Raw genomic sequence first — 26,592 nt, forward strand, 5'->3', positions numbered from 1 at the left:
TAGAGCGGTGAAGAAGAATCAGACAATAGCCCGACGTCGAGGGTATCATCGTATGCAATAGATAACGCGTCTGATTACGACCGCCTGCCAATCATGGTGAAGGCTCGATCTCAAGTTATGTGTGACGGATATGATATAAGCGTGACAAGACGCGATAGTGGTATAATCACATGTCAATTTGGATTCGTATATGAACCCCTTGCGCCTCCATTCCTCTTCCGTTCCCTTCTTGCACGCCTACCCTCACAATTATTTTTTAAAATGGCAACAGCCGTACAGTCCCAGTCACAAGTCCCTGAAATCACGGTTTTAAACCGCGTTGTTTCTATTCCTTTGGTTGCGTCTTCACTTGAACAGATAAATGCCATCCTCGAGAAAAACATGCTCACTCGCTCTCCGTACCACGCTGCTCAAGCAATCACCAACACCGCATATAACTACTCGCAGCCCATTCAGATTCGTCTTGCCCCTCTCATCGTCCGTGCAGACGGTATTGCCAACAAGGGTCTCGATGTAGTTCAGTCGAGGTATCCTTATCCGTTCCAAGCCAAACCAGAGGAGATGGTCAGCTACGTGCGGGAAACTGCGGAAAAGACGTTCGAGAATGTCAAATCCCCTGCAGTTGGCGTTGCAGAGGGCATTGACAAGGTTAGAGCCACGTGACCTATAACCCCTGACACACGACTCACCCGAGTTTTCAGAAATTTACACCTGTCGTTGACCTCATCGAGAGAGTCGCTGGAAATATGAGCAATGAATCGGGTGCTTCGTCACCCTCGTCCGCATCTTCTGACTCCCAATACCAGTATCAGCGCGCGATCAACTTGTCCAAGCACCTCAAGGACAATCTCTACGTCTATTCCTCGGAGCACCTCAAGCAAGTACAGCAGCAAAGCGTCCTGGTGTGAGTTACTCTTTCTTAGTGCATATATGCGTCGATTCTGACAAATCGCCCTTCAGTCAACGCGCTACCGACACCGCCAATTCTATCTCTGTTCTCGCCTCCAACCAGATTAATAATGCTCAAACTGCTGTCCAAAGCGTTGCTGAAAACCTGCTCTCTGAGATGAAGAAAATACAACAGTCCACCGCTCAGCTCCCCCACACCCTGCAGGTTACATACCCTGACGTCTCCAAAACCGTTGTGGACTTGCACAATATCATCACGAACCCTTCTCTCCCTGTCCCCGAGAAGGTCAATCGCGTAGGCAGAGAGGTTAAGGAACGCGTGTCTCCGCTGCTTGAGAAGCTCACACAGCGGATAGGCGAGATCATCAGTGTCCTTGGATCGAAGGCGGAAGAGGCCAAAAGCACCGCTCAGGCGAATGCGAACAACGGGCCTTCCCCAGCGCCGACTCATTAAACGCCGGGATTCAAAATTGTTACGAACTTCATCTTTCCCTTTCTCTTTAACATTATCACGTTCTTTCATTGTCGTCATGCCTTATAGAAATTCGAATAGATTAGAGATTCCGTTCCTCGATGCACTATGGTTCACATGTATTCATTGTCGTATTCTTCCGTTCTCCTTGTAGTTGTATTTGAAGTTTTCGTACTCCCTTTCGCAAATGACAGTAGTTTGTATTCGATACATGACAATTTTTGTTAGTGTGCTGACGCCAGATAGCCAAACATAAGAGGTATTAACTCGCCAAAGGATTGGACGACCCTTTACATTGCAAGCACCGAGTTGAACGGTAGAAAGAAGCAAAGTACTGTTGGAGCACTCCAAAAAGACGCCATCATGTCACGTCGCAGCCTCTGCAGCTCTCAGAGCCACTTTGAAACCCTCCAATAGCCCCTCCCTTTCCTCCATCCCAACACTAATCCTGACCAAGCCCTCTTCTACGCCGTACTCCGCCGCCCATCCGAGCTCCAAATAATGTGCTAGAATGGTATACGGATTCGCGAGCGTGAAGTTCGTTCCCAGACTCGGTCCCTTCTGAAATGGCATGTTATCGAAAAACGCCTGCGAAGCAGCAGTCGAGGTGAACGTGAGTGAAAAGAGCCCTCCGTAGCCTCCTTCCGGGAGCTTGCACGAGAGGTAGTTTTCAGGCGTGATGTATTTTGGGTAGAAGACCTCTTTGATAACAGGGGATGAGAGGGTTCCGCCTGAAATGGATCTCGACCGTAGGTACTCGCAGACGGCGAGCGTATTTTCGTCGATGATGCGAATGCGCCGTTTAAAGTTTCGGGAATTGCGCTCCATGAAGACGGCGTCTTCATCGAAGTACGTGTCTTCATAGGTAGAAGACATGTATGCTTTGAGCGTCGCGTAGTGGCGACTTTGAGGATTGAGAATTAAACTAAGGTAGCGAGTATGAGATCGAGGTTTCGAGGATAGTAAAACTCCTACCTTCCGCCCATAGCGTTTGCATCACCGCTAAAGATCTTGGACAAGCTGCTCACAACGATGTCTGCATGTTGCAGCACGTCGACATTGACGAGGTTTCCAATGGTCTCGTCTATGACGAGGAGAAAATCATATTTGTCTGCAAGAGCACGGAGGACGGAGATATTAGGGGAGCGAAGGAGAGGATTCGACGGGAACTCTGCGAAAAGCGCTGCGATAGGCGGCGCAGAAGGGTTCTCGGAAAGTTCCTGTTTAATAATTGTCTCCAGCACGCCTATGTCTGAGTCGAGACCGTGTCCGAGGAAATGACACCCAGGACCCCATTTTTGAAGGACTTTTAGGGTATCCGTGTATGGAAATCTAACAAATTATCAGCACACATATCAGTGCAGATCTGGACAAATGTACCCAAAACACACGCTCTTGGCTGGTGGCCGTGCGCCTAGAATCAATTGATGCGCACTCCAAATTGCAGTCATGCCCGTTGAGAACAAGTACACGTCGTCCTCCGTCACATCCCTCACTCCTCGGTGACTGGGCCCCACTTCGACATCGTGTGCGCCTGCGCATGGACCCTGCGGACTGTCTTCCCAGTTATCTCTGACGAGCACACCAGCAATCCGTCTGCGCAAAGCCCGCTTTGCATAAGAACCCGCGCTGACTGGGAGGTTTCTCCCATAACGCTCTTCAAGATATGTACTCTGGTCTTTACTGAGTACCTCTTGCGGGTTCGGACTAGGTGGAAGAGCCGTTCCAAAGGATGGCGATCGCGGGGTATGCTTGACGCTATAGTGCTTGTTGAGCGCCTTGAACGGAGCACGGGGAGACGTTGGGGAGGAGGGTACTGGAGAATTTGGTGGTTCTGCCTGGAGGAGGGAGAGACAGTAATCGGCGAGGCGGGAGGAGATGCCAAGACCCGTATGCTGCCAGAACTGTTTCGCGAGAGGCCAGGCGTCCGAGGGGAAGAGCACGATGTGTAGCTCTACAGTGGGTTGCGGAAATGGTAATAGGGTGTCCTCGGGGCAAATATGATACTGCACGAGCCGCACGTGTGTTGGTGTGCCTGCTAATGATGCTCGGTCAAGAACGAAAGATCGACACCGATCTGCGATCTTCTTGGATGGGAATAGTATGCACTTTTCATCGGGCACTCCAAATTTCTGCTCGCATATCCGTGCAAGCTTCCGATTAATGGATCAGGGATAGATGTGGTTGTGGCCTGGAGGACACATACCTTTTGGATGCTTAGATGGATAAAGAACCTTGGGTATCCGGACACCATTGCATCAACGACGCGCTTCTCTCCTTCCTCATATCCCACATTGTCTGCCCATGTAGGGAGTGAGACAGATATCGCATGCTGAGTGAAGGGTGGCACTGCAGACCCAAGTGGGTGGTTGTTAGCGGAAAGCGGGGCAGTCATAATTTTAATCGTAGGGTAGAAGCGAATTCCGAATGACTCCAGATGTCGATGCTATTTATACATAGAGTAGTGAAATACCGTAACTTTACTGATACCGGAGCCGGAAATTGCCAAACGTTTTCGCATTGTCCCGGCAATGACCGGACGCGTCATGATTTGTTACTTGCAGGTGTGGAACCAACCTGGATTAGCAAACTCGCGAGTTGCCTGGTCCGACACTCGGTGCGGACAAGAGTCACAAGATCCATGCTTCGTCACTACGAGCTACGTATAATGATGCTTTCTATGAGTTGTATGGTCATGCAGGTCCATCTCAGGTTGCTTGCCTTTCAATAAGCCCAGAGGCGACGAATCATGTTGCACTACGTTTTTTGCCACCCGTTGAACGGACGATTATTTCGCTATAAATTGAAGCAACGCTTTGTCCGTTGAAGATCAATTTAATAAGTTGTCTATTTTTTTTCATAACAATTGATGCTAGTCCCTTCAGCTCAGCTCATCTGTTTGTTCCCTTTTTTTCAACAGTCCACTGTTTACTCCACCGTCGTACCCGTATGAAGCGGTGCAGCCGACGAAGTTGTTGTAAGGATCATTAGGAGGTAAACACTTGGAGTTATCTCCCGCAACCGAGAAACATATATCGCTGGGGCCAGCTGTAAGTGCCCAACTCTGAAAATTTCCACAAATTGGTAAGTGTGCATACAGTACTGCTGTGAGACGAAGCTACTTACGCTCGATCCACTGTACGAGCACGATGTGAACGTTCCCGGATTTGCAACAGAGGGGTAATAACACGTGATGGTATCGCCTGAGCATGTCCAGTAGTTGAGGCATGCATCCCCTTGTTGAATACTGATTCGCTCATAATCGCAATTAGGGCAGGCCATGCAGGTGGCACCCACTCCCGTACTGACTGCAAGGAGGTTGTAAATGATCAAGGCCGCGGCTAATATAGGACGAGTCATGGTTTCGAACAAAATGTTACTGACATTTAACAGTTAGCTCTAGCAGCAAAGTGGATTACACGGTAGTAGGAAAACATACGCTGTGTCGTTATTGCAACTGGTCAGCAGTTCTTTGGCTAGGGACACTCGTTCCATTCGCTCTTATATATCCTCAGCAAGTCGCTTCAGGCACAAGGTATGTGGTGGGATCCATGAATCTCGCGTTCAATGTCAAATGATCCGCGGTGTGAGTTCGACCAAATCACATTAGTTGTGATGACTTCTCAAGTGATCTCTGTCTACACATGTACGTGGTCGCTTACCGACCAATTTCATGGTTGAATTATCGCATTGATTCTCATGCAATCCCGCAAAGCAGATATCTGGCAACCACGCAGTCAACAAAAGCGTCGCACCAACACGGAACAGAAATACTCGCATATACTCGCAAGTCACAAGCTACCGGAATATTACTAGTCTTCTCACAACAGAAATTAATTCCTCTACACCGCAAAGATGCTCGCAAAACGTCATGTAACCACATGCCTCCATAGCAATTGCCGGATTTTATGTCGAGTTCAGTAGGCCAAGTGAGCCACTTCCAGTTCGGAGTTCAACGTTCCGCAGGTAAGAAGTCCTTATTGCCTGTTATTCACCATCTACGTCCCGCATGCAAATAGCGGCGGTTTCGGTCAAAGGACTAGCGCCCAGGATTTGACTGGTGTATGCTCAAACACCTTATTGTTTACATGCTCTCCACCAACCTGCGTGCGTGTAGTTCCACTCTTTACAGATAGTTCTTACCCTGAGGTCACGCGCTTACCTTTGACAGGTTCTGGAGAACATAATTCCAAAGCTAGCGTGCTGCCTTCGGAAGTTACCTGTACGGATATTTGACATTACGGTCACGGGCAAATTGACTATCCAATGGCATGTTATACACCATAGAGAGCGAGGCTCGTCAGCTACTTGTGCTACGACACATGATCGTCTCGTTGCTTTATTTTCGAAGCTGAGTTTTTATTTGTGTCCAGTACTAGTGATTTATGATTCATGCTGTCTCTCTTCCTGACGGAGATCTGTCAAGGCTTCACAAATCCCAAGCTAAAGATGGGCGTTCAAAACATGAAGAAATACAAGTACACGTATATGCATCGAATAGTACAACAAAGACAACGAATCAACATTCCAAGACAATATCTCCCTCGCCCGACATCAAACCATCGTTGTCACGTTACTAGTTGCAGCTGTCATCAGCAAAGACCCAGTGACCATATGTGCCGTAGTTCTGAAAGTAATGTATAAATCGTGCCACAATTGATATAACTGAGCAGCGAACCTTTTGGAAGCAGAATTCCGCCCCCGTGAAATGCATCCCGCGGAAGCTTGCAGGAGTGGTAGCACAGAACTCCTTCCAATCACCTCCCGACGGGATGTTCTCGAGGTAGTGTTCAATACGCTGCATACCGTCAACTTCGCTCACTGTACGGTATCTGAGAAACTCACTCGCTGACCAGATCCAGGAGAAACACAGCCCTGCGACAATCAATAAGTTGCAAATATCGAGAAATTGATGGATCGACAAACAAAATCTTTGTACCAATTCCAGTACGATGCACAATCCGGCTCATGCTGGTCGACTTCCCAATGACCTATTACATTGTTTGGACCCTGGACGCGGAAAATCAGCGGCTCGTTACTACCACAAAACCGTGTCGTAGGGTCACCCACATGATCCTCGCACCACTTGGGTGTGTATTCATTTCCGTGGATCTGTACCGGTGTGGCCATGCAAGCCTCCACGCGACGGTTGTAATTTGATGGAACATTCACCAGTCGAGCAGTGTACTCTCGAGTGGCGTAGGATGTGCACGTGTGGGACTCCGGGTCGGTCCAAAACATATTCAATCTCAAGCGTTCTTCTTCTTCGTGCTTCTGTCTCTTCTCCACTTCACGCTTGTGCCCTTCCACTTCCCTGCCCCATTGTTCCCGCAGACGAATTCTTTCTTGCTCTTCGCGCCTCCGTCTCTCCTCCACTTCACGCTTGTGTTCGTCCACTTCCCTTTCCCATTGTTCGCGGAGACGACTATTTTCTTGCTCTTCGTGCCTCCGTGCCTCCTCCTCTTCTCTTCTCCATTGTTCGCGGAGACGAACACTTTCTTGCTCTTCGCGCCTTCGTGCCTCGTCCACTTCCTTACCATGCTCTTCCGCTTCTCTCCTCCATCGTTCGTGGATACGTATTTTTTCTTGCTCTTCATGCCTACGTCCCTCCTCCACTTCATTATCGTGCTCTTCCACTTCTCTTTCCCATTGTTCACGAATATGATTCTTTGCTTCTTCGTCGCGCTTCTGCCTCGCCTCCACTTCACGATTGTGCTCTTCCACTTCCGTTCCCCATTGTTCGCGTAGGTTAATTCTGTCACTGTCTTCAAGACGCCAGCGTTTTTGGGTGTTAATGCGCTTGAGAACTTCTTCCTCGTGCTGGCGAAGCTCAATGTCCCATTCCTTGCGAATGCGATCTCGAACATTAGGATCTGAGGGGTTGTTGGAAGGGATGAGGAGGGCCACTAATCCAAAAATGACAAGTGCAGCAGTCAAGAGAGCGATGACATATTGATGGCGACGAGAAGACTTGCGAGGCCCTATCAGAGGATCTGTCTCTGAGAAGCTGCATGGCTTATTATAAGTATCAACCTAGTATTACCAAGGCTCACACACATAGGATGGTAAGGCGGGGGACTGCACACGCTCGTCAGCATCAGTGACAATATTAATGGTATTCGGCGATGCCTCACTTGTCCGAGTCGGATTGCCTCCGAGTCATGTTTGGTATTTTCGAATCGTTGTTAACCAACAATATTACGACACACAGATCGATGTTGGATATTCAATGTTCGCTGAACAATCAGCATGTACCAACCCAACCTCTTCCCTCAGTGATAAGGATTTACCAGAGACTGATAAGGGTATAGTAGGCCTACCGTATTAGAGTTTGTGGAGAGGTGAAATTAATGTCCAACACAGGCTTACCCAAGCAAGCACCGCCACCGCGACATCAGCCTGAGATGCTTTGCATTAATGCTTGGTATCATTTTCTTTACGCAAATTTGTACTGATCGCAGACGAAAGCGCGGCGCACCCAGCTTGCGACTCATGAAGCACTCAAGAGAGTCGCTCATCTAGATTCCATACCAATCGGCATCTAACGTTGGCTTTGAGAAAGGGCCAGCTTGTCGAGCAGACACGAGCAAGCCAGTCAGGTGGGAAGCTTGTATTCTGTTGGACTGTCGTAGAGCCGATTCGGCTAGGTGGCTTTCGTCGGTTGTCCAAGTAATGGTGGGTGAAATTTTCTGGCTTTTTTTTCATGATGATTTCGCTTGCCGCCCCAGTCGTAGCTTTAAGCATTGACGAACGGTAGAGCATACAGCCAAATATTTGCACCACTGATCCTCTCGTTACCTCTTTATTTTTATGAACTCGATGCTTATCGTCTATTTCGCAGGTTATTTTTGTTGCTGACACTTGGGTCGCATATTCTAGCCAGTAATCAGTACACATCATAATGAATTGAAACCCACCAATCTACGGTTTCGCGATAAATAGATGTACTCAAAATAGGAAAGGTCAGACACTCGCAATTTTTGCGGAAAATAATGACTTGATGATATGCTCAGTCGAACGATGAGATGACCGCACGCTGCGCCATCTTGAATACTACGATGGGCTGAGATGGACATATACCACGACCAGAGAGTAGAGGGCTTCAGTACAATAACCAAGGAGCATCTCGATGAAGAGATCTATTTTTATGAGCAGGTCCTTCACAGGTTGAAGGCAGCGCGGTGCACCTCAGCTCGTCAACCTTCAAGATACGAACATGATGTAGAAGCCCCAAAGCTGAATCCTCTACCATTATCACGGCCCTGTCCTCGTATCTACAACTCAGCGCCTATGGACCAGTGAATACGGCAATACAGGAGGGAATCGGAACACTACTGGGAAAGCCCAGCCTGTTAGGAGAGGGAGTCCTATACGGAGGGAGAATGAGGGCTGAATAAATTATCTGGTGCAGTATCAAAGCTGTTGCTTGTTACAGTTACTGACAAGGTGTTGCGCGACCGACTTCATTATATCTAGAATGACACTAGCAGTTTTTGACATAAAAATCGGGTTGACTTTAGTGGTCGCCTCGCCTCGTCAGTGAGTCCAGACAACGCCACTCGCGTATTACGTCTTCAACTAACAGCCCATCCGCAGTTTTAGTCAAGCGAGAGGAGCTCGACTCCAAGTATGACTTGTAGTCTGGAAGCGCGAGGAGCTAGGACTCCTGGTACGATCTGTACTCTGGGAAGCGCGAGGAGTGAGACTCCAGGTACAATCTTTACTCTGGAAAGTGTGAAGAGCTAGACTCTAAGTGCGATTTGTACTCTGTGAAGCGCGAGGAGTGATCGCGTTTCGGATAGAGCCTTAGAGAGGTACGCTTGTTTGCTTTCCACTCTTGTCCATGATGATACCTGGCTGAACACATGTTAGAATGCAGGAGGAATCATGAGGGGAATTATTTGAACTCGCCTTGCGCTCGACTCCTAGCTTGTTTATAACATGTATATCAGCTGAAAAACGGAGTTACAGAACTTACATTGATGCAGAAATATGGGTGAGAGAGGCTCTTGGGATACTTAAGGCTGAATAAAATGCCTGGTGCGATATTGAAACGCAATGTTCAACTGGCCGCCTGTCTGTTGATACAAGGCGATAATATTAGATGAGACGGAAGCACACATTTTAGTCTAATTTTAGATGCTTGTGTTGCGGCGCCGATCTGGCAAGTACAGCTGTGACTTGTTGTCCACTGGCAGCGCCTACCTCCATCGACTTTCTTTTGACGTTTCAACTTGGGTCCCAGCTGGAGAGCACCACAATCGTCAGTATATAAGAAAACTACATCCGAGTCGTGCTCCAGGCAGCGATAGTCGCCTATCCGCCATACGTCGGTGTTTATGTTTCTGATTGCAATTAAACTGACAGATATTAGATCTATAGACATCGCGGCCTAGGTCGAGAAACGTTTCGAAAATGCCTACTGTTTCACCGCTTCCAACATATCCCCCTGCAAGCGCCAGAAAGTCGCTATCGGCCTCACAATTGGCAACTTTCCATCAGAACATATCAAGCGCCCTCGCTGAAATCCTTGCCCTACCTCCTGCGAAACGAGACACCCCTGCCACCCGTGCTTTTTTATCCAGCTACATTAATGACATCGCACATCAAACCCTGCAATCTCTGATCTGGGAAGCTCCCCCGTATTCAGACAACCATGTACACGCACGCGTCCTGCTCCTTGCGGAGAAGCTAGCCATCGTACCTTCTTACTTCGATGTGAAGACACTCTTGGACGTCGCCATCGCTTACTTTCCTTATCCAACCCGCGTCCGTGCCCTTTTCGCCGCAGCTCTCACTAGCACGCCAAGCCTTGCTGCTGTATTCACCTCAGATATGGTGCCTGTTCTGACCACTCTTCTCAGTCCATCCCACTCCGCGGGTTTGTACGGCCTCCGCAAAACCGCACGCTGCTTTGTCAGTCTGCTCTCCGGATGTCCCCCCGAGCTTGTGCGTCCATTCGCGAGGGACCAGGATTTTATGGTAGGACTGGCACAAGCATATGAAGAAGGACTTACGGCACTAGCACGTTCGTACGGTGGACTACGCACGGACGTCGGTGCACGTGAATTGGATGACTGGGAGCGCATCTGGCTTGAAACCAAGGTCGACCTCATCGACAGCTTCCACATCATTGTCACTGTCATGCTGCAAGACTTATCAGTTGCGTCCGGCGCAGCGTTGGCAGCAGAGTCAGAACGGACGTTCGGCATTGTATTCGCATTATTGGACCTCCCACCCCCACCAGTAGTACAAGCGACCGGTACTCCTACCTCTGCTCCTTTCCTCAGCCGATCGTTGATGGCCGACTATCAACACTCGTATAACTTGTCTAGTACTCTTACTACTGCTCTACGCCGTGCTGCAAGTGAGGATGCTCGAGTCGACCTCCTCGAATCCACCCTTCGTTCCTTTGACATCGAATCTTCGAACGCTGGGACTAAAGATCCCGGGGCCCTCAAGCTGATCATCAAGTCATCTGGCGTCCCGCCTGGCATTTCTGCTTCTCAGAAGAGCAAAGCGGCTCAGTCTTCAAACAAGGGCAAAGCTAAAGAAGTTCGCCCTGCACCTGAGCCACACGATCTCGACTTGGAGATCTTGCAGGTCATGGAAATTTTCCCGGACCAGTCGCGCGCGTATATCCAGACGCTGCTTACGCAATCTGTGTTAAAAAATGCAGAAAAGGTCATCGAGGCGCTATTGGAGGGCACTGCACCTCGAGAGCCTTTGCTTGCGGAGGATGTAGGTGTGAGCAAAGGTGCCCATGCCGTCGTCAATGAGCCCATTGAGAGAAGGAACGTGTTTGATGACGAAATCTTGGATGTTAGCAAGATTCGTCTGGGGAAGAAAAAGTACGGAGGGATATTCCTTTATATATCTGGTTACTCACTGTTCTGCCTTATAGCCAAGATGAAGCATCAGTGCTCAGGGACAGAGCAGCCATCGAGCAAATGAAAGCTGACATTCTGCGACGTGCGGAGGCCATGTCTGACGGAGATGATGATGATGATGGCGGTAAGGCTGCCGAAGTGGATGATCTTGAATTTGGGGACGAGGTGAAGGTTATCGGTGATGGAGAAGCCAGTAGCGAGGGCGAAAACGATGGTGACGAGGATGGGGCACCGCCGGTGAAACCCAATCCGGAGACTGTTCTGGAACTTGCATATATCCGTGATCCGGAGTTGTTCGGTAGAGATGCTAATACGCGGAGGTCGAAAGCACGCAGTGAGCTTAAAGCAGAGTCCGGTAAGTCCTTTGTTATTCTCATTAGCTGCGTTGCTGATTTCACACACAGGCTGGTCTGATGAGCAAATCGAAGGATGGAAAATCATGCTGGAACGAAATGTATTCTATCATTATCCGTGTCACTGGTCGATACTAATACTTCTATCACTCAGCCAAACAAGGACAAGATCCTACAAAAACACGAGTTTTCTGGGAACAGACCAGGAGATTTGTCAACCCCTGGAAACGCAGGTGGTTCTGGCTCATCGTCCCGCGGCGGGGATCACGGAAGAGGCAGGGGTGGGCGCGGGGCAGGGAGAGGAAGGGGGCGCGGCAGAGGGTCTGGAGACGGCGGTGACGCCAAAGAGCGAGCATGGAAAGACAAGAACAAAGCTAGCAGAGGGAACAACAATCGGAAAAGAGGACATGACAAGAAGATGGCCAAAGCCGGTGGTCCATCCTGATGTATAGGGGTGATGTATGCAGATGCTTTCTCAATTTATGTGGTGCGATGTCCGGTAAAATACAACAGGAAGTGCCTATATGCTGCAGCTGGTAGATAATCAATGTGTAGGAAAGCCGGACTCTGTCTCTTTGTATCGAGGGAAGAGCTTATCGAACCTCGATTCAAACGTGAGCTCAATCACGTCGTTGACCAATTGCATATCTGTATTACTGGAATGAGAACGAGCAGGGTCGCGCCATCTAGTAAAAATCATACCTAGCTCGCCTTCTGAATCTAACGGGAGGGTCGCCATGGCTTTTATTGTGGACGCATCCACCACGCTTCCAATAACCTCGACATAGGTGGCAGTCACATCCACATTCTACCATCGACGATGTGAGTTGTGAAAAGTCGAGAGTGATAGTGAAACGAGTTCTGACCTTCCTTTGGATCTCTACCTGGCCGCCATCACTCGCTTCGACGATAGCGATGTCATCTGATAGCTGGATAAAAGTAAGGGGGGTCAGACGCGTACATGACTGACGTGAATGAGAACTAGCTGACCCGAAGGACTTTGCATGGGAGACGGACTGTCCTTCCCTTTATGCTGGAAAGACGAGCGGAATTGACACGCATTGATATATGTTCGTTCATGGCGAACTCGAGACTGGGATTTGATTGTAGACAGTACTTGTCAATATCACTTTTGTCAGTGGAAGCAACGCGTCTGTGGCTGGTAGTGGTAAACACAGGTAAACATGCGCCTTTTGATTGGTTTCGGACTGCCACATAATGAAAATGAAACGGTATCATATGCACAATTGTACTGTTGCTGCCTGCACATAGACTCCTCATTCAAACCTTCCCTGACATTGGTTGTGCAGCCATATTGCATTATGTTATCACATTGAACACATCTTCTGGCACTTTGATCCAAAGTAAGATGATTCTTGACTCGGAGAAGTTGAGAACATCCTATCATTGATGCATCAAACTTGTTGCTAACGCCGATGGGCATATGGGGGACTTCCGATACGTTGGTATTATTCCTCCTTCCCTATCGTACGCATCTAACCGATCAAACAGTTCTGCTTGGTTTGGGTTCCTTCGTCACAGCAGGTCATACTACTGGGACTACGATTGTGTTCTTCTCTCTTATCAATACCAAGATCTCCGTTTTCTTGAAATAAACCTGACGCGTGCTTCGCGGAGTGCCAGTGCTACTATCTTCTTTTCTCTTGCTTGCAACTGTACAATCCTGCTCATGATGACGGCGCGAGTTCTATCCCGCATTCTCAACATACTGAAGAAATGGCTTTCACGACTGACACGCTGCTCTGCTAGTTTTTGCTTGTTTCTCTTCTCTTTACTCCGCCGTGCTGCAGTAGGCCGTTCAAAATTCGGAGCGTGGAGTTTGATCGCTCGGACTCGCTTTACTAGTGGAGCCCTCCCGCGATTCCAACGTGATATCGCTAGAGATGATGAGCCCATTTGCCCTAGTCTTCTGCCTGCCGGTATAGGGCTGGGGGTTGCAGAGGAGGCACTATCTCCTCCAGATGATATTTATCCAAGAACCAATTCACGATATTCACGGCCTTTACGAGAGGATACAGTGGTACCTTTGTCGACTAATATAACGGCAAAACGACACTCAGGTGCCCATCCTCGCCTGGTTAGCGTTCTGCGCCGTAGATCACCGGATACGCGTTCTGTTCCATTGCATTCGCCTACCCAGGCAGCACCAATGTCAGATCCTAGAATCGACCGTCATGTTCATTTCACTGTTTCGCCAGACAGCGACGAGCGACCGGGCCCAGAGGTTGTCATGATTCATAACAGCCTGCTGATAGCCCCTATGGTTCCAACTGACGTCAGGCGATACCAAAGGAGTATTCCCCGGTGAACATGAGTTTATTCTCCTGCCTTTACTTGAGAGCTGACCGTGTTTAAAGGGTCCCTAACATTTCCAAAACTACCATCCCTGCTATGACAATTACATTTCCTGCGCATGAGTAAGTCTGCTTTGACCCGTTTTCTGCTGCATCTAAACTCTTTCAAGTATGGCTATGCCCCAAGGATGGTTCACGCTAGTGCATCCAGAAGGATCCCGTTACTTTGTGCACCAAGAAACGGTGCGTCAAGTCCACGAATTATTGAAGACTGACCGTCTAAGTTGGGGCTACAACCCGCAGAGAACGTTCACAGAAATGAATATTTGTGACGAAGAAACATGTGAGGACATCGAATACTACATGCAGTGCTTGCTGGATGAACTCCAACGGGCCGTTGAGTATGGGAGCCTCGAGCTGGACATGGAGCAGGTTGACCTTGTGCTCGAGCCAAAAACATTTGATGACGACTCTGTCGTCTGTTGCTATTATTTCGCCAATCACCGCGACAGATGCCTCTTTTGGTTGGACGACTTCAATGCGGAAGATATTCTCTCCGATTGTAAAGGCGTTGAGAATCTTTCACACATACGTGGGTGATTGATAGTTCTGAGACAGCGGGTCTGAATCTGACGACTTTTTCTTGTTTTCATCTCCAGGGCTTGCTATTCAAGCGCAATACTGGTGTGTTCCAGTGAAGGTCTGTGCGAACCATCTACTTTGCAGTCCCATTTCCTAACAAAATTCTAGGTTGGTATTCAAGTAAACGAACATCACACAGGAGACACTGGGGTTGCTTTCCTAGCTTGTGCCCAGTTACGCAAAATCTTGTGGATGAGGTCAAGGATATGTTGGTGCATGCGACATGTGGTTAGTGTTTTTTGAGGCCTAGTACCTTGATCTAATGATTATGTTGCTACGATCAGACCACTTAACATCACTGCAGTCTTCTGCGGCATTTGATGTCGTCGAACTCAGGGACCACCTTTCTGTGGTAGACAACATCAAGGGTATGCTACCTCGATACCTCCTCGCGTAAACCATGCGCTAATCCCATTTCTCAAAGTCTACCTCCCCGCGGACCAGAGTATGCAACGATGTCACGCTGCCATTGTCATCGGTGAGGCTTGAAATCGAGCTTCATCTTGTCCCAACGTTGATTATGATTCAAGGCCGGATCATGCACACATTCAGTCAGCGTCCTCTCATTTGTCTATCTAGCTGCAATTTATGGTACTTTTGAAGGTCACAATCACTTTGTGAATTATCACGGGGAGGACTGCGCGAGACTTGTCGTTGAACAGACAGTTCATGGTTGGGCGTATAAACGATCACCATTGATGGTCATTCTCGCACCCCTCCTGTTCTTTGACCCTGTGACTCAAGTCCGAGACCTCCACAAGGTTTTCGTTGACAGAATAGCTTGCACGGCACGGTGGAATGCATTCAGTTCAAAATTGAACGGGCAGCTCCAGGACTCCAATCTCTTGGTAAATTCACTTTTATTATTCCCGTAAATTGGCATATGATTAATATTGAATCAGGCCACTGTTTTGCTCAACGCCAATGTTGGATTTCTCGCTATCGACAGCGTCGACGTGAGTGGTAGATCTCCCACTCAGGTGGCAAGCTACATGTCTCTTGTGGCGAGCATGGGAAGTATGATCCTTGGCTTGTTGCTTGTCTCGCACAATCGAACCATGGGCCAAGGTACTCACCTCCACGCGGTCAGCTCCAACGCTGTATGACCATGATGCATCTTACGATAATTTGATCAGGAAATCTTTCTATCGGGACTTCACGATCGAGAACATGGGCTTGAAAAACTGGCCATCATTTACAGCCTCCCAAAAGCGTTGCTCATCTGGGGGTGAGTCTGTGCCGTGTAATAAGCAGACCCCTTGACTCAGATATGTTAGCATGGTCTTCTTTTTCGCAGCGTTCTCTGTAGATTGGTGGAGTCCTGGCGATACATCTTCCAGGGCCATTGTTGGTACTGTGATACTGGTCGTATTCGTAATGGTGGCGTACAGCGTCATTCTCATCAGGAAAGCCGACTGGCAGATAAATCCGCTGCATGGAGGCGTCGGCCTGGAGCTATTATCTCGCCTAGCTGACGCTTGGAAGCAGGTCGTGGAATTTATGGTGGTGACACGTTGCCACAGAGAAGTCACCGGCGAGCCGCGATCCGACGCTGAAGGGGCCAGTCTGGTTCAGATGGGTATTCCCACAGACGTCTCCCCAGCGAACATCGAGGCGAATGCTGTAATTAGCGGCACCTCTCATTCATCGACCTCACCTCAATCAGAAATACTAGGCGCGGAAATTCACCCCAGCCCTTCTAACCCGATTCGGTCATGCCGGCCCACTTCTGTGGATTCACCACACTTACTCAGCTCATACTGGAGGAGCAGAAAAACCACACCACCACAGCGGCCTGAAGGCTTTCCTTGCTGACATTTTATGTCAGGCATAGCCTCTTTGCAGGACATTCGAGATGACATACACAAGTCATTCAGACTGTTTTTGTCCCGACACGAGGCTGCAGTGATAATCACCGACAGGGTTGCTCCCATATGCTTCATCACGTACAGAAGAAAAGGAGTGTGAACTAAGCCAAGAAGAGCCCGGGGAACTCAGACTCCCTTCAGCAATATCTCTCTTGGTACCCCGATATCTTCTTGAAATAAACGTAATGCATGCTTCTCGGACCCCTGGTAGTGCAAACGCGTGGGTACCTCTCGGATGGTCCCTAGGGTATCTTAAATCTAATTGACACCATGATCTCAATATTGTTCCCCTTCTTTTTCCTTGCCTGTATGGTACTTAACCGCTCTCGCCATGATAACAGCACGATTCCTTCGCCACATTCTCAACACACTGAAAAAGTATCTTTCGCAGCTTGCATGTCGCTCTGCGAGTTCAGTATCCTTTTTCTTGTCTTTGCTCCGCCGCTTTGCTTCAGATCTCGGTGCACGTGGTCGGAGGTTGTTCGCTGCCACTCTCCCGCGATCCCAGGGGAACATCGCGAGAGAGAATGCACCTATTTGCCCGAATCTTCTGCCTCCTGGTCAAATGGGAGGGTCTCCGTCTCCTTCGGATGATCCTTATCCCCATTCACAGTACTCACAACATATACGAAAGGGTACAGCTATGCCTTTGTCACAGACTAATACGATGACACCGAATGGGAGTACCGCAGAATTTTACCAGGGCTCTACGTCAAGTTTTCACCCGTCTCTGCAGACGGGAGAGAGCTCAGTGAGCAACGGGACGTTCCCTGATGGCCCATTACCAGGGTCCAGCAGTCCAGGCCCATCACACCCTTCAGGCCTTCGTGAATTGTCAGGGTCACATTCACGATTACAAATATACACGAATGCTGCTCTTTCTCGGGTTGCTGCAACGCGCGCGCCATCCACGAGGCATCTGGCGCCTGACATGACTCATTCCCGACGTAGTCTTCTTTCGGCAGGCAGCGGTCGCTCCCTTACACGATCGATTGCTGGGTCACATTGTGGACAAGATGTATATCGACCGCACACGGGGCCTGTTTATCATCTCCCACCTGTTATCCATAGTTCCATCGTGGATCTACACAATGGATTATCAGATCCTGGTATCATCCATCCTGTTCATTTCACTGTTCCGCCCGGCAGCGACGAGCAGCCGGGCCAGGATATTGTCGAAGTCCATCAGGGTGAGAGCCCAGGATTGTGTCCTATGGTTGCGGAAGGAGTCATGCGGTATGAAAGGTGTATTCCCCGGTGAATATGAGTCTTCTCTGTTGCCTGCAGTCAGGTGCTGACGTTGTGAAAGGGCCACCGACATTACCAAAACTACTGTCCCTGCTATGAAAATCACGTTTCCTGAGTATAGCTCGAAGTAAGTTGTACTTGAACCATTTTTCCCTGCATCAACTCTTTCAAGGGTACCCCTGGGATGGATCCCGCTCGTTCACCCAGAAGGTTCTCGCTACTTTCTAAACGAAGAAAAAGTGCGCGACGTTCATCGATTATGGAAGACCGACAGTATGGTTGAAATATGCAGAGAACATTCACAGAAATGAATATTTGTGATGAACAAATACACGGGCGCATCGAATACCACATGAAATACTTACTGAGTGGGCTCGAGTTGTTAGTCGAGCAGGAGGAACTTGATCTCGACATGATGCAAGTGGACCTTGTGCTTGAGCTAAAAGACAGCGACAAGTCTGATGGTTCTGTCGTTTGTTGCTATTATTTCGTCAACCACCGTGGCAGGTGCCTCTTTTGGTTGGTGGAGTTTAATGTCAAAGATATTCTAGAGAATTGTAAAGGCGTCAAGAGTCTTTCACATATACGTGGGTGGATCATAGTTCTCAGCGGGTTTGTATTTGATGACTTGTTTTGTTGCTCATCGACAGGACTTGCCATTCAGGCACAATACTGGTGTGTTTCAGGAAAGGTCCGCACGACATTGTTGACCACACCGTCCCATTCCTGATAAAATTACAGGTTTACATGCAAGTTATCTAACAAACAACGTAGGCTACACTGGACATACTTCCCTAGCCTGTGCCCAGTTTCACAAGATCATGTCAATGATGTTAAGGATATGTTGATACATGCGATGTGTGGTCAGTACTCTTTTAGGCCTTGTAACTTGACCTAATGTGTTCGGTCGTAACGATAGATCACATAACATCGAAGCAGTCTTCTGCACTAGGTGATGTCATCGAACTCAAGGACTACATTTCTGTGGTAGACGGAATCAAGAGTACGTGCGCCTCGTTGATACTTCCTTTTTGCTAACCCAGGATCTCAAAGTTTACTCCCCTGAGGACCAGCATAAAAAACGATGTCACGCTGCTATCGTCATCGGTGAGACTTGAATTTGAGCTTAAGCCTTTTCTCACATCGATTATTATAAGGCCGCATTATGCAGCTATTCAGTCAGTGCTCTCTCATTTGTACATAGCTGGAATTGATGATGATTTTCCAGGTGAAAATCAATTTATCAATTTTCATGGGGAGAATTGCGTGAGACTGGAATCCGGACAGACAGTCCATGGATGGGAATACAAGCCATCACTGTTGATGATCGTGGTCGCACCCCTACTTTTCTTGGACCCCGTAACTCAAGTCCAAAAACTGCACAGGGTTTTTGTAGACGAAATTGCTTCCACGGCACGGTGGAATGCACTCAGTTCAAAATTGAAAGGGCAGCTTCAGGACTCCAATCTCTTGGTAAATCCACCTTGTATTGTTGTGTCACATAAAATTAACGCTGAGCCATTGGTAGGCCACTGTCTTGCTCAATGTTAATGTTGGGTTTCTCGCTATCAACACTGTTGATAGGGGCGGAAGATCTGCCATTCAGATGGCAAGCTACCTGTCCCTGGTCACAAGTGTGGGAAGCATTGTTCTCGGCATCTTCTTGGTCTGGCATGAAAAAACGTCTGGAGACAATACGGCCTATGAAGCAGTCAGTAATTCATGCTGTATAACTTGAATGTTTCTTACTGGTAGCTGATTCAGGTATTATTTGCATCAAGACTTCACGACCAAAAGCACGGACTGGAAAAGCTGGCCATAATTTACAGCGTCCCCAAGGCGTTGCTCATGTGGGGGTGAGTCTGTACTATAATGTATCAGGTGGAGGTTCTGACTTCAAATTAGGATGCTCTTCTTCTTTGTGGCATTCTCGATCGATTGGTGCGGTGCCGGGGATACAACTTCCAGAGCCGTAGTTGGTACTGTGATATCGATCGTATTCGTGATGATATCAAACGGCATCATTCGCATCAGGGAAGGAGAACGCTGGTGGTGGCGCACCGTTGGCCAGCAACTATCGTCCCTACCAGCTCACACTTGGAAACATATCATGAGGTTCGCGGAGATGACAAGAGGTCAAAGATGCGAGCCTCAACCCGATCCTGAAGACATCAGCCTTCACACAGGCCTCTCGCAAGCAAACGTCGAGGCGGATGCTTCAATGCACAGGATATCGATATCTCACTTGACACCTTCACGCGATCACCAACTAGAAATACCAGGCGTGAACGGTCATGAAGATCATCCTAACTCTTCTATCCCTCCAACTTGGTCACGCCAGCCCACCGCCTTTGTGGATTCACCTCTGAAAACACAAGGCAGCAATCCCACGCAGCAACTCGGAGATTATATCCAGACCGTATCCCAAGATCGGTCTACTGCAGTGGCTCACTGCGAATCTGATGCTATCCCATTGGGACATGTCACTGCTCCCTCATGTTCCGCGGCAGAAGGGATAGTTGAGACAGCGGTCAAAACAAAAGACTTGCATTCTTATGCTCTCTCAACCACGGCCACCATGCTGTCCAGGACTGAAGGACGAACATCAATAGAAATAGAAGCCAATGACGCGGGCGCCGCAATATCGCCTAGTTCACATTACACAGAACACATGGAGAGTGCGAGATACACAGATAACGTCGTCGAAGAGCCCGAGGAACTCGACTATCCTCGACCTTCGTCGAGCACAATGCCTCCTCCCAAGATCGTTGCTAGAAGCGCCACCAATGGATCTTTCCGCCATGCGCCGGTGGCTGCTAAGTGGACGCTACAAGGTAGTCACGACATAGAAGAGTACAAGGACTAGGAGTTAATAGCTCTGACTTTGGCAGTCATGGCATATGATGAGAGGAAAATTACTGGGCTGGGCACGCTTGGTGGCCATCGCCAGTCGGAACTATATGTTAAGTTACTGTAGCGACTAGACTTACGATTCGCGATCGGATATGTGTTGATCATTCAGTATCTATCATTTGCGCTGCACCGCACGCCAATACTACCCACTAGCGGTTTTTTTTGAAACATGCGATTGATTGTCACTCTAAGTCACCCTCATGTCGACATCTCATCACTATCAGCGTGAAAGAAGATATACGGTAGGAGCCAATTTACAAAACTGTACCAGATGAAAGTAATACGACAGGAACCACATACCATTATGAAGGAAAACGGTCTTCTGCTCGAACGGCACTTTCTTCTTCACGGCGCATGCAGCATGGTGAAGTGTACATACCGCCGAGTGTAGTCCATGACATCCTCCTTCAAATCCTCAAACATCTTCTCGTAGAAAGCTTCGACAACGTGTTTTGCGACAGCGTCGTCGACGTGCTAATGACGCTCTTGAATCCCGAAAACCGGAGACCAGCTGCGAGGTGGATGACTTGGTCGAGCATCTCCTCATCACAGACGGCGATAAGAATGCGAATTCAGCGTGCGGAGACTCGTTCTCCATGGTGTCGAGCAGCATCGGAGGTTTGTCTTTCATGGCGAAACGTGAGTTGTAAGGCTGCTTGCGGTCCTGCTTCCCATGACAAGCGAGGTGCATCCAGGTGTTGCATCATAAATTATCAAATACAGCGGCCCATGTAGATTACTGAACTTGGCGAACAAATTGATGGACTAGTTCAAACTCGCTGTCTACAGTGCCAAGCACCTTGCCTTGCCCTGCGCCTACTCGGAATAGATTGCCAGTAGCTCATAATAGAGTTGGGCGACTTCGCGGATGTCGACACCAGTACGTCTCCTGCTGTAGTAGCGCCTGGTTAGGGAATGCAAGGGCGTCGCGGAATAGAGATATAGTAGAGCCAATGCATTGAAGGTCCTTGTGAATGTGACCTTGAATGCGGGTCCACGCGAGGTTAGTGAGAGCGACAGTGCGGGCAGGGTGGCCACCTGGACAATGAACCGGAATTGCTTTTCAGCATCAGTCAGGTTATAGACACGCTTGCCTGTGTTTGTGTGTTGAGAAACCTTACTCCCACGACTGGACTGTAAAATGCATCTTTTGGTAGGAAATCAAGGCCTGGCGGCCGGCAGTGTACCATCATGATTTCCGCAAGTCTGCACAACATCGACCTTCAGCGTGAGAGAAGGGCAGACACCAAGAACATGTGGAAAGGACAGATCTGTGACAAATTAATAGACATGCACGAATGCGAAGTAGACTACTCACTGAAAGGTTCGTCTCCATGATCAAGCAACTCATGCCGCGATATTTCGCGTTTGCTAACGACTTCTACATGCCCCAGCATTCAGTCGAGCTCGAAGGATTCCCTTTTCTTCCGTGGTGGTCCAAGTTATTCATCTATCGATCTATAAACGGACGATAAGTACTAAAAACACACCCGCAAGTCTCTGTGGAAGTCTTACAAGGCCACGCCCCGCACTACATGACTATCGAATGATAGGTCTTGGACAATCCGCTTCCAGCATCTCCCTGGGCCGACAGTGATAGACACGTGAATGCGTTGAAGCAAATGATAATTTAAGGATAAGCGAAGATCGGCCGAGTGGCGAGGAATGGGGAGTAAAAATGGAGTTCAGGTCATGGGGGGGCTGTCTAATCATTGCTATGGTCAGTTATATCAGCGAAAGTGGCACACCAAGGTTGGAGGGGACATGCGAGCCCTAGACCACGAGGTTGTTGGCCGGTTTGTATTGCTCATACTACTCATTTAGCACACTCCATGATGTCAGGCGAGGCTAGCATCCAGCGTAGATACAATCCAACCGCTGAGAACGACGTGAAAAGTCTATCCATTCCATACGAGTCCAGTTGCGTTGATGTCATGGTATAAGAGTTTCAAAGGGGACAGTCGATGACGAAGAAAAATGTGCAATTACCGTTGCCGAAACGGATCAGGATACTTTTAGAAATCATGAATTTTAGCGCGCGACCGACTCAAATACTCTCCCAATCCGTGTTGTCCAAGAGTAAGCATAATCAACTAGTAACAAATAACCATTTATTATAGAAAAGAACTAGGCAAAGGGTGAAGGATTGGGAGAGTATTTGAACTCGCTGTCCTCAACAACGAGCTCGAGTCTCGACCATTGTGTCGTTGCGCGCTAAAATCCATGATTTCCAACAGCATCCTGATCCGTCTCGGCAACAAATATACAGAGATCAGATCAATTGCAAACATCAGACGGTATGTGACAATGAATCGGAGTAGGGCTACGCCTTGGCTTTAGGGTCACCAAGAAGAAAGCAAACAAAAAGAAAAAAGAAAAAATCGACACAAAAATAGAATATTCGATCACCAATCGCTCGCTTTTGTTTTTGCTCTTCCAACTGAGTGCGAGTACCTCGGAGCTCGTCTTCAAGCCGTTTCCTATGTGCTGCTTCATTGCATAATTTGGCTTCATGTTGCTCTGTGAGCAGTCGTGCGCGTGCATCTTCTTCAGTTTGCCTAGCCAATGCTGCTTCATGCTCTTGGATGGCGTACGCCTTTTCCATGTCCCCCCGCACCCGAGCCAGCTCTTCTTTGCTTTTTCGTGCTAGTTCTTGCTGTTCAAGGAGACGTATTCGAATGTTTTCCTCGGTTTGCTTTGCTGCGGCACTCTCTACCTCCTTCTGTGCATGAGACGCCTTAACTTCCTCTAATTCTTTCTCTCTCTCCGCGAATTCTTTTTGCAGGCGTGCTCTTTCTGCTTCCTCCCGCGAGCACGTTCCCTTTTCGCTGCTTCCATGGCGGAGCGTTGTCGCTGCTGCTCAGCCTCTAGCGCTGCTCGCTCTCGCTTGACTTGTTCGGCATGAGCGACGTCTCCTATCTCTTTCACGGTGCGTGTCTTTTCCACGTCCTCCAGGAGACTGTGGATGTGCGTCTGGTGACTTTCTTCTGCCAGTGCTCTTGCCTTGCGTTCTTCTTCCAATTCGCGAGCTCGACGCTCGTCCTCTTCCTGCTTAGCAGCAAGCATTTCGCTCTGCTTTCGAATGTGCAGAGATTCCTGCTGCTCTTTCTCGCTCAGGACTCTGGCTATATCTCCTTGAAGGCCCTCCAGCACCTCCAGTTGCTTCTGGTGATCGTCTTCCATCTGCAAGATTCGAGCCTCAAGACGTGTGCGTTCGGCAGCGAACTCAGATGCCATGCGCTGAGAGTTTTCCTCAATGCGCATACATTCCTGCTGCTTTTTCTCGAGCTCTTCTTGAAGTTCGCTTCTCCTCTCCTCGTGCTTGGCCCGCATAGCGGCTTCCATCTCTGCTCGGAGATTACGGATCTCCTCTCTGTGGCCGTCCGCCTGCTCGTCGAGGGCGCGCCTGAGCTCAGAGCCTGCAGCGGTTTTCTCTATGGGCTTGTGCTCGTCGACAATTTCCCGCTGAATGCGGAGCGTAGCGGGGTGGCTGTTGATGAGATAACGGAGGATGGTATGTGCGGACTCGATGGTACCATCGTGGCGGAGCATCCGAGCACCTTTCTCAAGCATGAGCTTAAAGAATTTGTCCTTGCTCGCAAGCTCGGCCTCTCTGGCCTCGCCGATCTCGAGTTTCACCTTTGACCACATGTTGGTCACGATGAGAACGTTTTTGAGCGAGCTATCTCCGCAGAGTTCACGGAAGATCTTGAAGTTGCCCTGGGATTTGCCGCCCGTCCTGTAATCGGAAATGCGGTGCATGTAGATGACACCTGCGAGCCTGGAGCCGTGCTCGTAGCTGAAGAAACGCTTAGCCCGAGGAAATACATTGCATGGAACCACGTACGTGTTGGAGAGATATGCGGCGATCATGGACAAAACCTCTGCGTCGCTGCGGGTCGTGTCGTCCGACCCCGGTGTATCGATCAGGGTCACGACACGCCCGCTGACGACGAATGGCTTAGAAGTTCGCACCTCTTGGGTGCAACTCTCGAGGCCGCTACTGACAGGAAGGTTCGACCCGCTAGCCTTGTTGATAAACTGTGTCCAGCAATAATAATCAACATGTGATTCAGGGCAAACAGACCGTACATACCGTGGATTTACCACTGCCGGTTACACCCATGACGCTAAAAAAGCGTCAGTACGTTAACCTGAAAACATGGAAAGTACCTACGCAATTCTAATTTCCCTGTCTGGGTTCGCCATAGTATTACCAATTAGCAGCTGTTGATTGATGCAAGAGAGTACAGTTGAAAACCGAGACAGCCAATACGTTGTGCAAACACTTTGGCTGATGGGAGGAAGACGGTGTTTAAATACAATTTGCGGATGCACCCACTTCTTGCAACAGCATGGTCTTCACCCTTGAGGCCCAGCCCCTAATATGCCTAGCGAATGCTGAGTCCTGCCTCGTTGCTTGGAGTTCTCCTTGGACGAGATCAGGACTGAATGAATTTCAGGGAAAGTGCTCGGAACCTGAAGCAGCACCGCTCCGTCCTCGCTGAGGGCAATGACGGTCCGTTCCTGAAGCTTGAGATGTATCTCCGTGATGATGGGTGGCTGTGCCCTTTAACACTGCTAACCGTTTAAAAAATACAGCTTCAGGAATCTGATGCTGATCACCTCTGTTTTCGTCAGCTACAGGCAATGGATACCCAGGAAAATCCAGGCAGTGAGCTGTGCGGAAGTCTGGGAAGAAACAAGCTGTAGGACTGTCACGGCGTGTAGAACCACAGGTGGGTGATTCCTCGTAAACAATATGACCATCCTAGCTTAGGCAGGCTTCGCAATAGAGCACGCGGTCAATGCACGCTGCACCGCGGTGCACAAACATGCTGAAAGGTTGCGTACAATCAAGCTTGAAAACGATAGGCTGGAAGAAGAAAGTGAAATGGAGAGGAAATGTAGCACCCTTGTCACAACCATCAAGGCTGTTCGGTACATACAAGAAGCCACACAGCACCAATCGCAGATGCTGAGCGCTTCGTCTTGACCTGTGAAGGGAACACGAGGATAACACATGGTACGGACCTTAAAAGACCTGGACAAACCCCCCGACCCCAACCATAACGCACATTGTCTCAGCTTACAATTTGCGTGCCCCGCTGGTGACCTGAGCTCTGAGCCCATCTAAGCGTTGCGTCTCGTGAGTGATATTCTAGTCGCCTCTGTAAGGCAAAGCTGACCGCTCACTTATAATCATCGGCTGAAATCGCGCCCCGGTAGCACTTGCATAGATAATCCTGAAGCGCAGCTGTCTTGTTAGCGAGGACTGAATTCATGTAAGCAGTCTGTCTCATGAGCAATGCTCTATTGAAAAGAGCTGAAGTGAAAAATAGACCAGTCGACTCTCCAGCAACCTGCCCCCTTCCCAGATAATTCCAATACCGTCAAAGATCTGCCATAGTTGAGACCCCGAACGTCGACCATGACTTCCCCCACCGCCGAGACTCAAGGGGCGCCAGCAATCACGCCCTGCCAGACGATTCGAGGCCATACCGGCTTGGTACGAGGTGTTGCGCACCTGCCCTGCGAACAGCGCATCATCACATGTTCGACTGATCACTCACTCCGACTATGGGACCTGAAGAGCGGAGCACAGATCGCTGACGACTTTCGAGATGAGGTGGATGAAACAGCAGTGTACAGCATAGCATTGTCTCCAGACGGCAACACTGTCGCTAGTGGAAGCTGTGATGGAACAGTGAGGCTGTGGGATGTTAAGATGGGGACGGTCATCGTCAGATGGACGGGGCACACTAAGGTTGTGCGGTCAGTGTGCTGGAGTGCAGATGGTTGGCGAGTGCTGAGCGGATCCGAGGACGGGACTACCAGAGTTTGGGATGTCGAAAGCGGCGAAACAGTCCTGGAAACCGAGACCGGTCACGACTATGTTTATGTGGTGATCTACTCATCCGACTCAACAAAAATTGCGACGGGCGGGGGAAATGAGAGCGCAGCAAAAATCTGGGATGCTAT

General features: G+C 49.1%; 9 protein-coding genes across 9 annotated transcripts; 4 read left to right on the forward strand and 5 right to left on the reverse strand.

The window, feature by feature from the left end:
• Positions 1-220: 220 nt before the first annotated feature.
• DEU56DRAFT_808942 (uncharacterized protein) lies at positions 221-1,595 on the forward strand. The gene is made up of 3 exons (XM_041353447.1): positions 221-648; positions 702-904; positions 961-1,595. The coding sequence occupies exons 1-3, from the start codon at positions 262-264 to the stop codon at positions 1,361-1,363; spliced, it is 993 nt and encodes a 330-aa protein (XP_041207567.1). The 5' UTR covers positions 221-261; the 3' UTR covers positions 1,364-1,595.
• On the reverse strand, positions 1,596-3,827 carry DEU56DRAFT_808944 (pyridoxal phosphate-dependent transferase). Its single transcript, XM_041353448.1, has 4 exons — positions 3,588-3,827; positions 2,762-3,534; positions 2,357-2,713; positions 1,596-2,306 (listed from the first exon to the last, which is right to left on the reverse strand). Exons 1-4 carry the CDS (start codon positions 3,774-3,776, stop codon positions 1,748-1,750), a joined length of 1,878 nt encoding a protein of 625 aa, XP_041207568.1. The 5' UTR covers positions 3,777-3,827; the 3' UTR covers positions 1,596-1,747.
• A 360-nt stretch (positions 3,828-4,187) lies between these two features.
• On the reverse strand, positions 4,188-4,853 carry DEU56DRAFT_405476 (uncharacterized protein). Its single transcript, XM_041346066.1, has 2 exons — positions 4,508-4,853; positions 4,188-4,445 (listed from the first exon to the last, which is right to left on the reverse strand). Exons 1-2 carry the CDS (start codon positions 4,739-4,741, stop codon positions 4,263-4,265), a joined length of 417 nt encoding a protein of 138 aa, XP_041207569.1. The 5' UTR covers positions 4,742-4,853; the 3' UTR covers positions 4,188-4,262.
• Positions 4,854-5,957: 1,104 nt separating this feature from the next.
• On the reverse strand, positions 5,958-7,666 carry DEU56DRAFT_808954 (uncharacterized protein; the record flags this gene model as incomplete). Its single annotated transcript, XM_041353449.1, is given in 9 exon segments — positions 5,958-6,008; positions 6,060-6,202; positions 6,304-6,391; positions 6,452-6,645; positions 6,718-7,388; positions 7,439-7,468; positions 7,516-7,544; positions 7,557-7,595; positions 7,650-7,666. The coding sequence occupies 7 exon segments, from the start codon at positions 7,542-7,544 to the stop codon at positions 5,958-5,960; spliced, it is 1,206 nt and encodes a 401-aa protein (XP_041207570.1). The 5' UTR covers positions 7,557-7,595; positions 7,650-7,666.
• Positions 7,667-9,796: 2,130 nt separating this feature from the next.
• On the forward strand, positions 9,797-12,069 carry DEU56DRAFT_756864 (uncharacterized protein; the record flags this gene model as incomplete). The annotated part of the gene is made up of 4 exons (XM_041350069.1): positions 9,797-11,232; positions 11,286-11,626; positions 11,676-11,725; positions 11,779-12,069. 4 exons carry the CDS (start codon positions 9,797-9,799, stop codon positions 12,067-12,069), a joined length of 2,118 nt encoding a protein of 705 aa, XP_041207571.1.
• Positions 12,070-12,118: 49 nt separating this feature from the next.
• Positions 12,119-12,808, reverse strand: DEU56DRAFT_405581 (replication factor A protein 3). Its single transcript, XM_041346067.1, has 4 exons — positions 12,615-12,808; positions 12,491-12,553; positions 12,327-12,432; positions 12,119-12,272 (listed from the first exon to the last, which is right to left on the reverse strand). The coding sequence occupies exons 1-4, from the start codon at positions 12,702-12,704 to the stop codon at positions 12,169-12,171; spliced, it is 363 nt and encodes a 120-aa protein (XP_041207572.1). The 5' UTR covers positions 12,705-12,808; the 3' UTR covers positions 12,119-12,168.
• A 1,219-nt stretch (positions 12,809-14,027) lies between these two features.
• Positions 14,028-16,396, forward strand: DEU56DRAFT_738284 (uncharacterized protein; the record flags this gene model as incomplete). Its single annotated transcript, XM_041348650.1, has 10 exons — positions 14,028-14,062; positions 14,110-14,182; positions 14,243-14,531; positions 14,599-14,623; positions 14,721-14,809; positions 14,866-14,949; positions 15,134-15,429; positions 15,484-15,666; positions 15,718-15,809; positions 15,859-16,396. Coding segments are annotated over 10 exons (1,704 nt in total), but the record flags the coding sequence as incomplete, so codon positions are not given.
• Positions 16,397-17,694: 1,298 nt separating this feature from the next.
• Positions 17,695-20,743, forward strand: DEU56DRAFT_901971 (uncharacterized protein). The gene is made up of 11 exons (XM_041356578.1): positions 17,695-17,706; positions 17,759-17,824; positions 17,870-17,936; positions 17,990-18,284; positions 18,348-18,372; positions 18,439-18,560; positions 18,617-18,700; positions 18,926-19,170; positions 19,226-19,408; positions 19,462-19,553; positions 19,603-20,743. The coding sequence occupies exons 2-11, from the start codon at positions 17,793-17,795 to the stop codon at positions 20,561-20,563; spliced, it is 2,106 nt and encodes a 701-aa protein (XP_041207574.1). The 5' UTR covers positions 17,695-17,706; positions 17,759-17,792; the 3' UTR covers positions 20,564-20,743.
• A 2,142-nt stretch (positions 20,744-22,885) lies between these two features.
• Positions 22,886-24,819, reverse strand: DEU56DRAFT_981324 (P-loop containing nucleoside triphosphate hydrolase protein; the record flags this gene model as incomplete). Its single annotated transcript, XM_041359831.1, has 4 exons — positions 22,886-24,409; positions 24,458-24,651; positions 24,707-24,740; positions 24,788-24,819. The coding sequence occupies 4 exons, from the start codon at positions 24,817-24,819 to the stop codon at positions 23,359-23,361; spliced, it is 1,311 nt and encodes a 436-aa protein (XP_041207575.1). The 3' UTR covers positions 22,886-23,358.
• Between the last annotated feature and the right edge of the window lie 1,773 nt (positions 24,820-26,592).

This window comes from Suillus clintonianus (assembly GCF_016758775.1).
Source record: "Suillus clintonianus strain FC179 chromosome Unknown DEU56scaffold_44, whole genome shotgun sequence".
In the NCBI taxonomy this organism is placed as follows: Eukaryota; Fungi; Basidiomycota; class Agaricomycetes; order Boletales; family Suillaceae; genus Suillus; species Suillus clintonianus.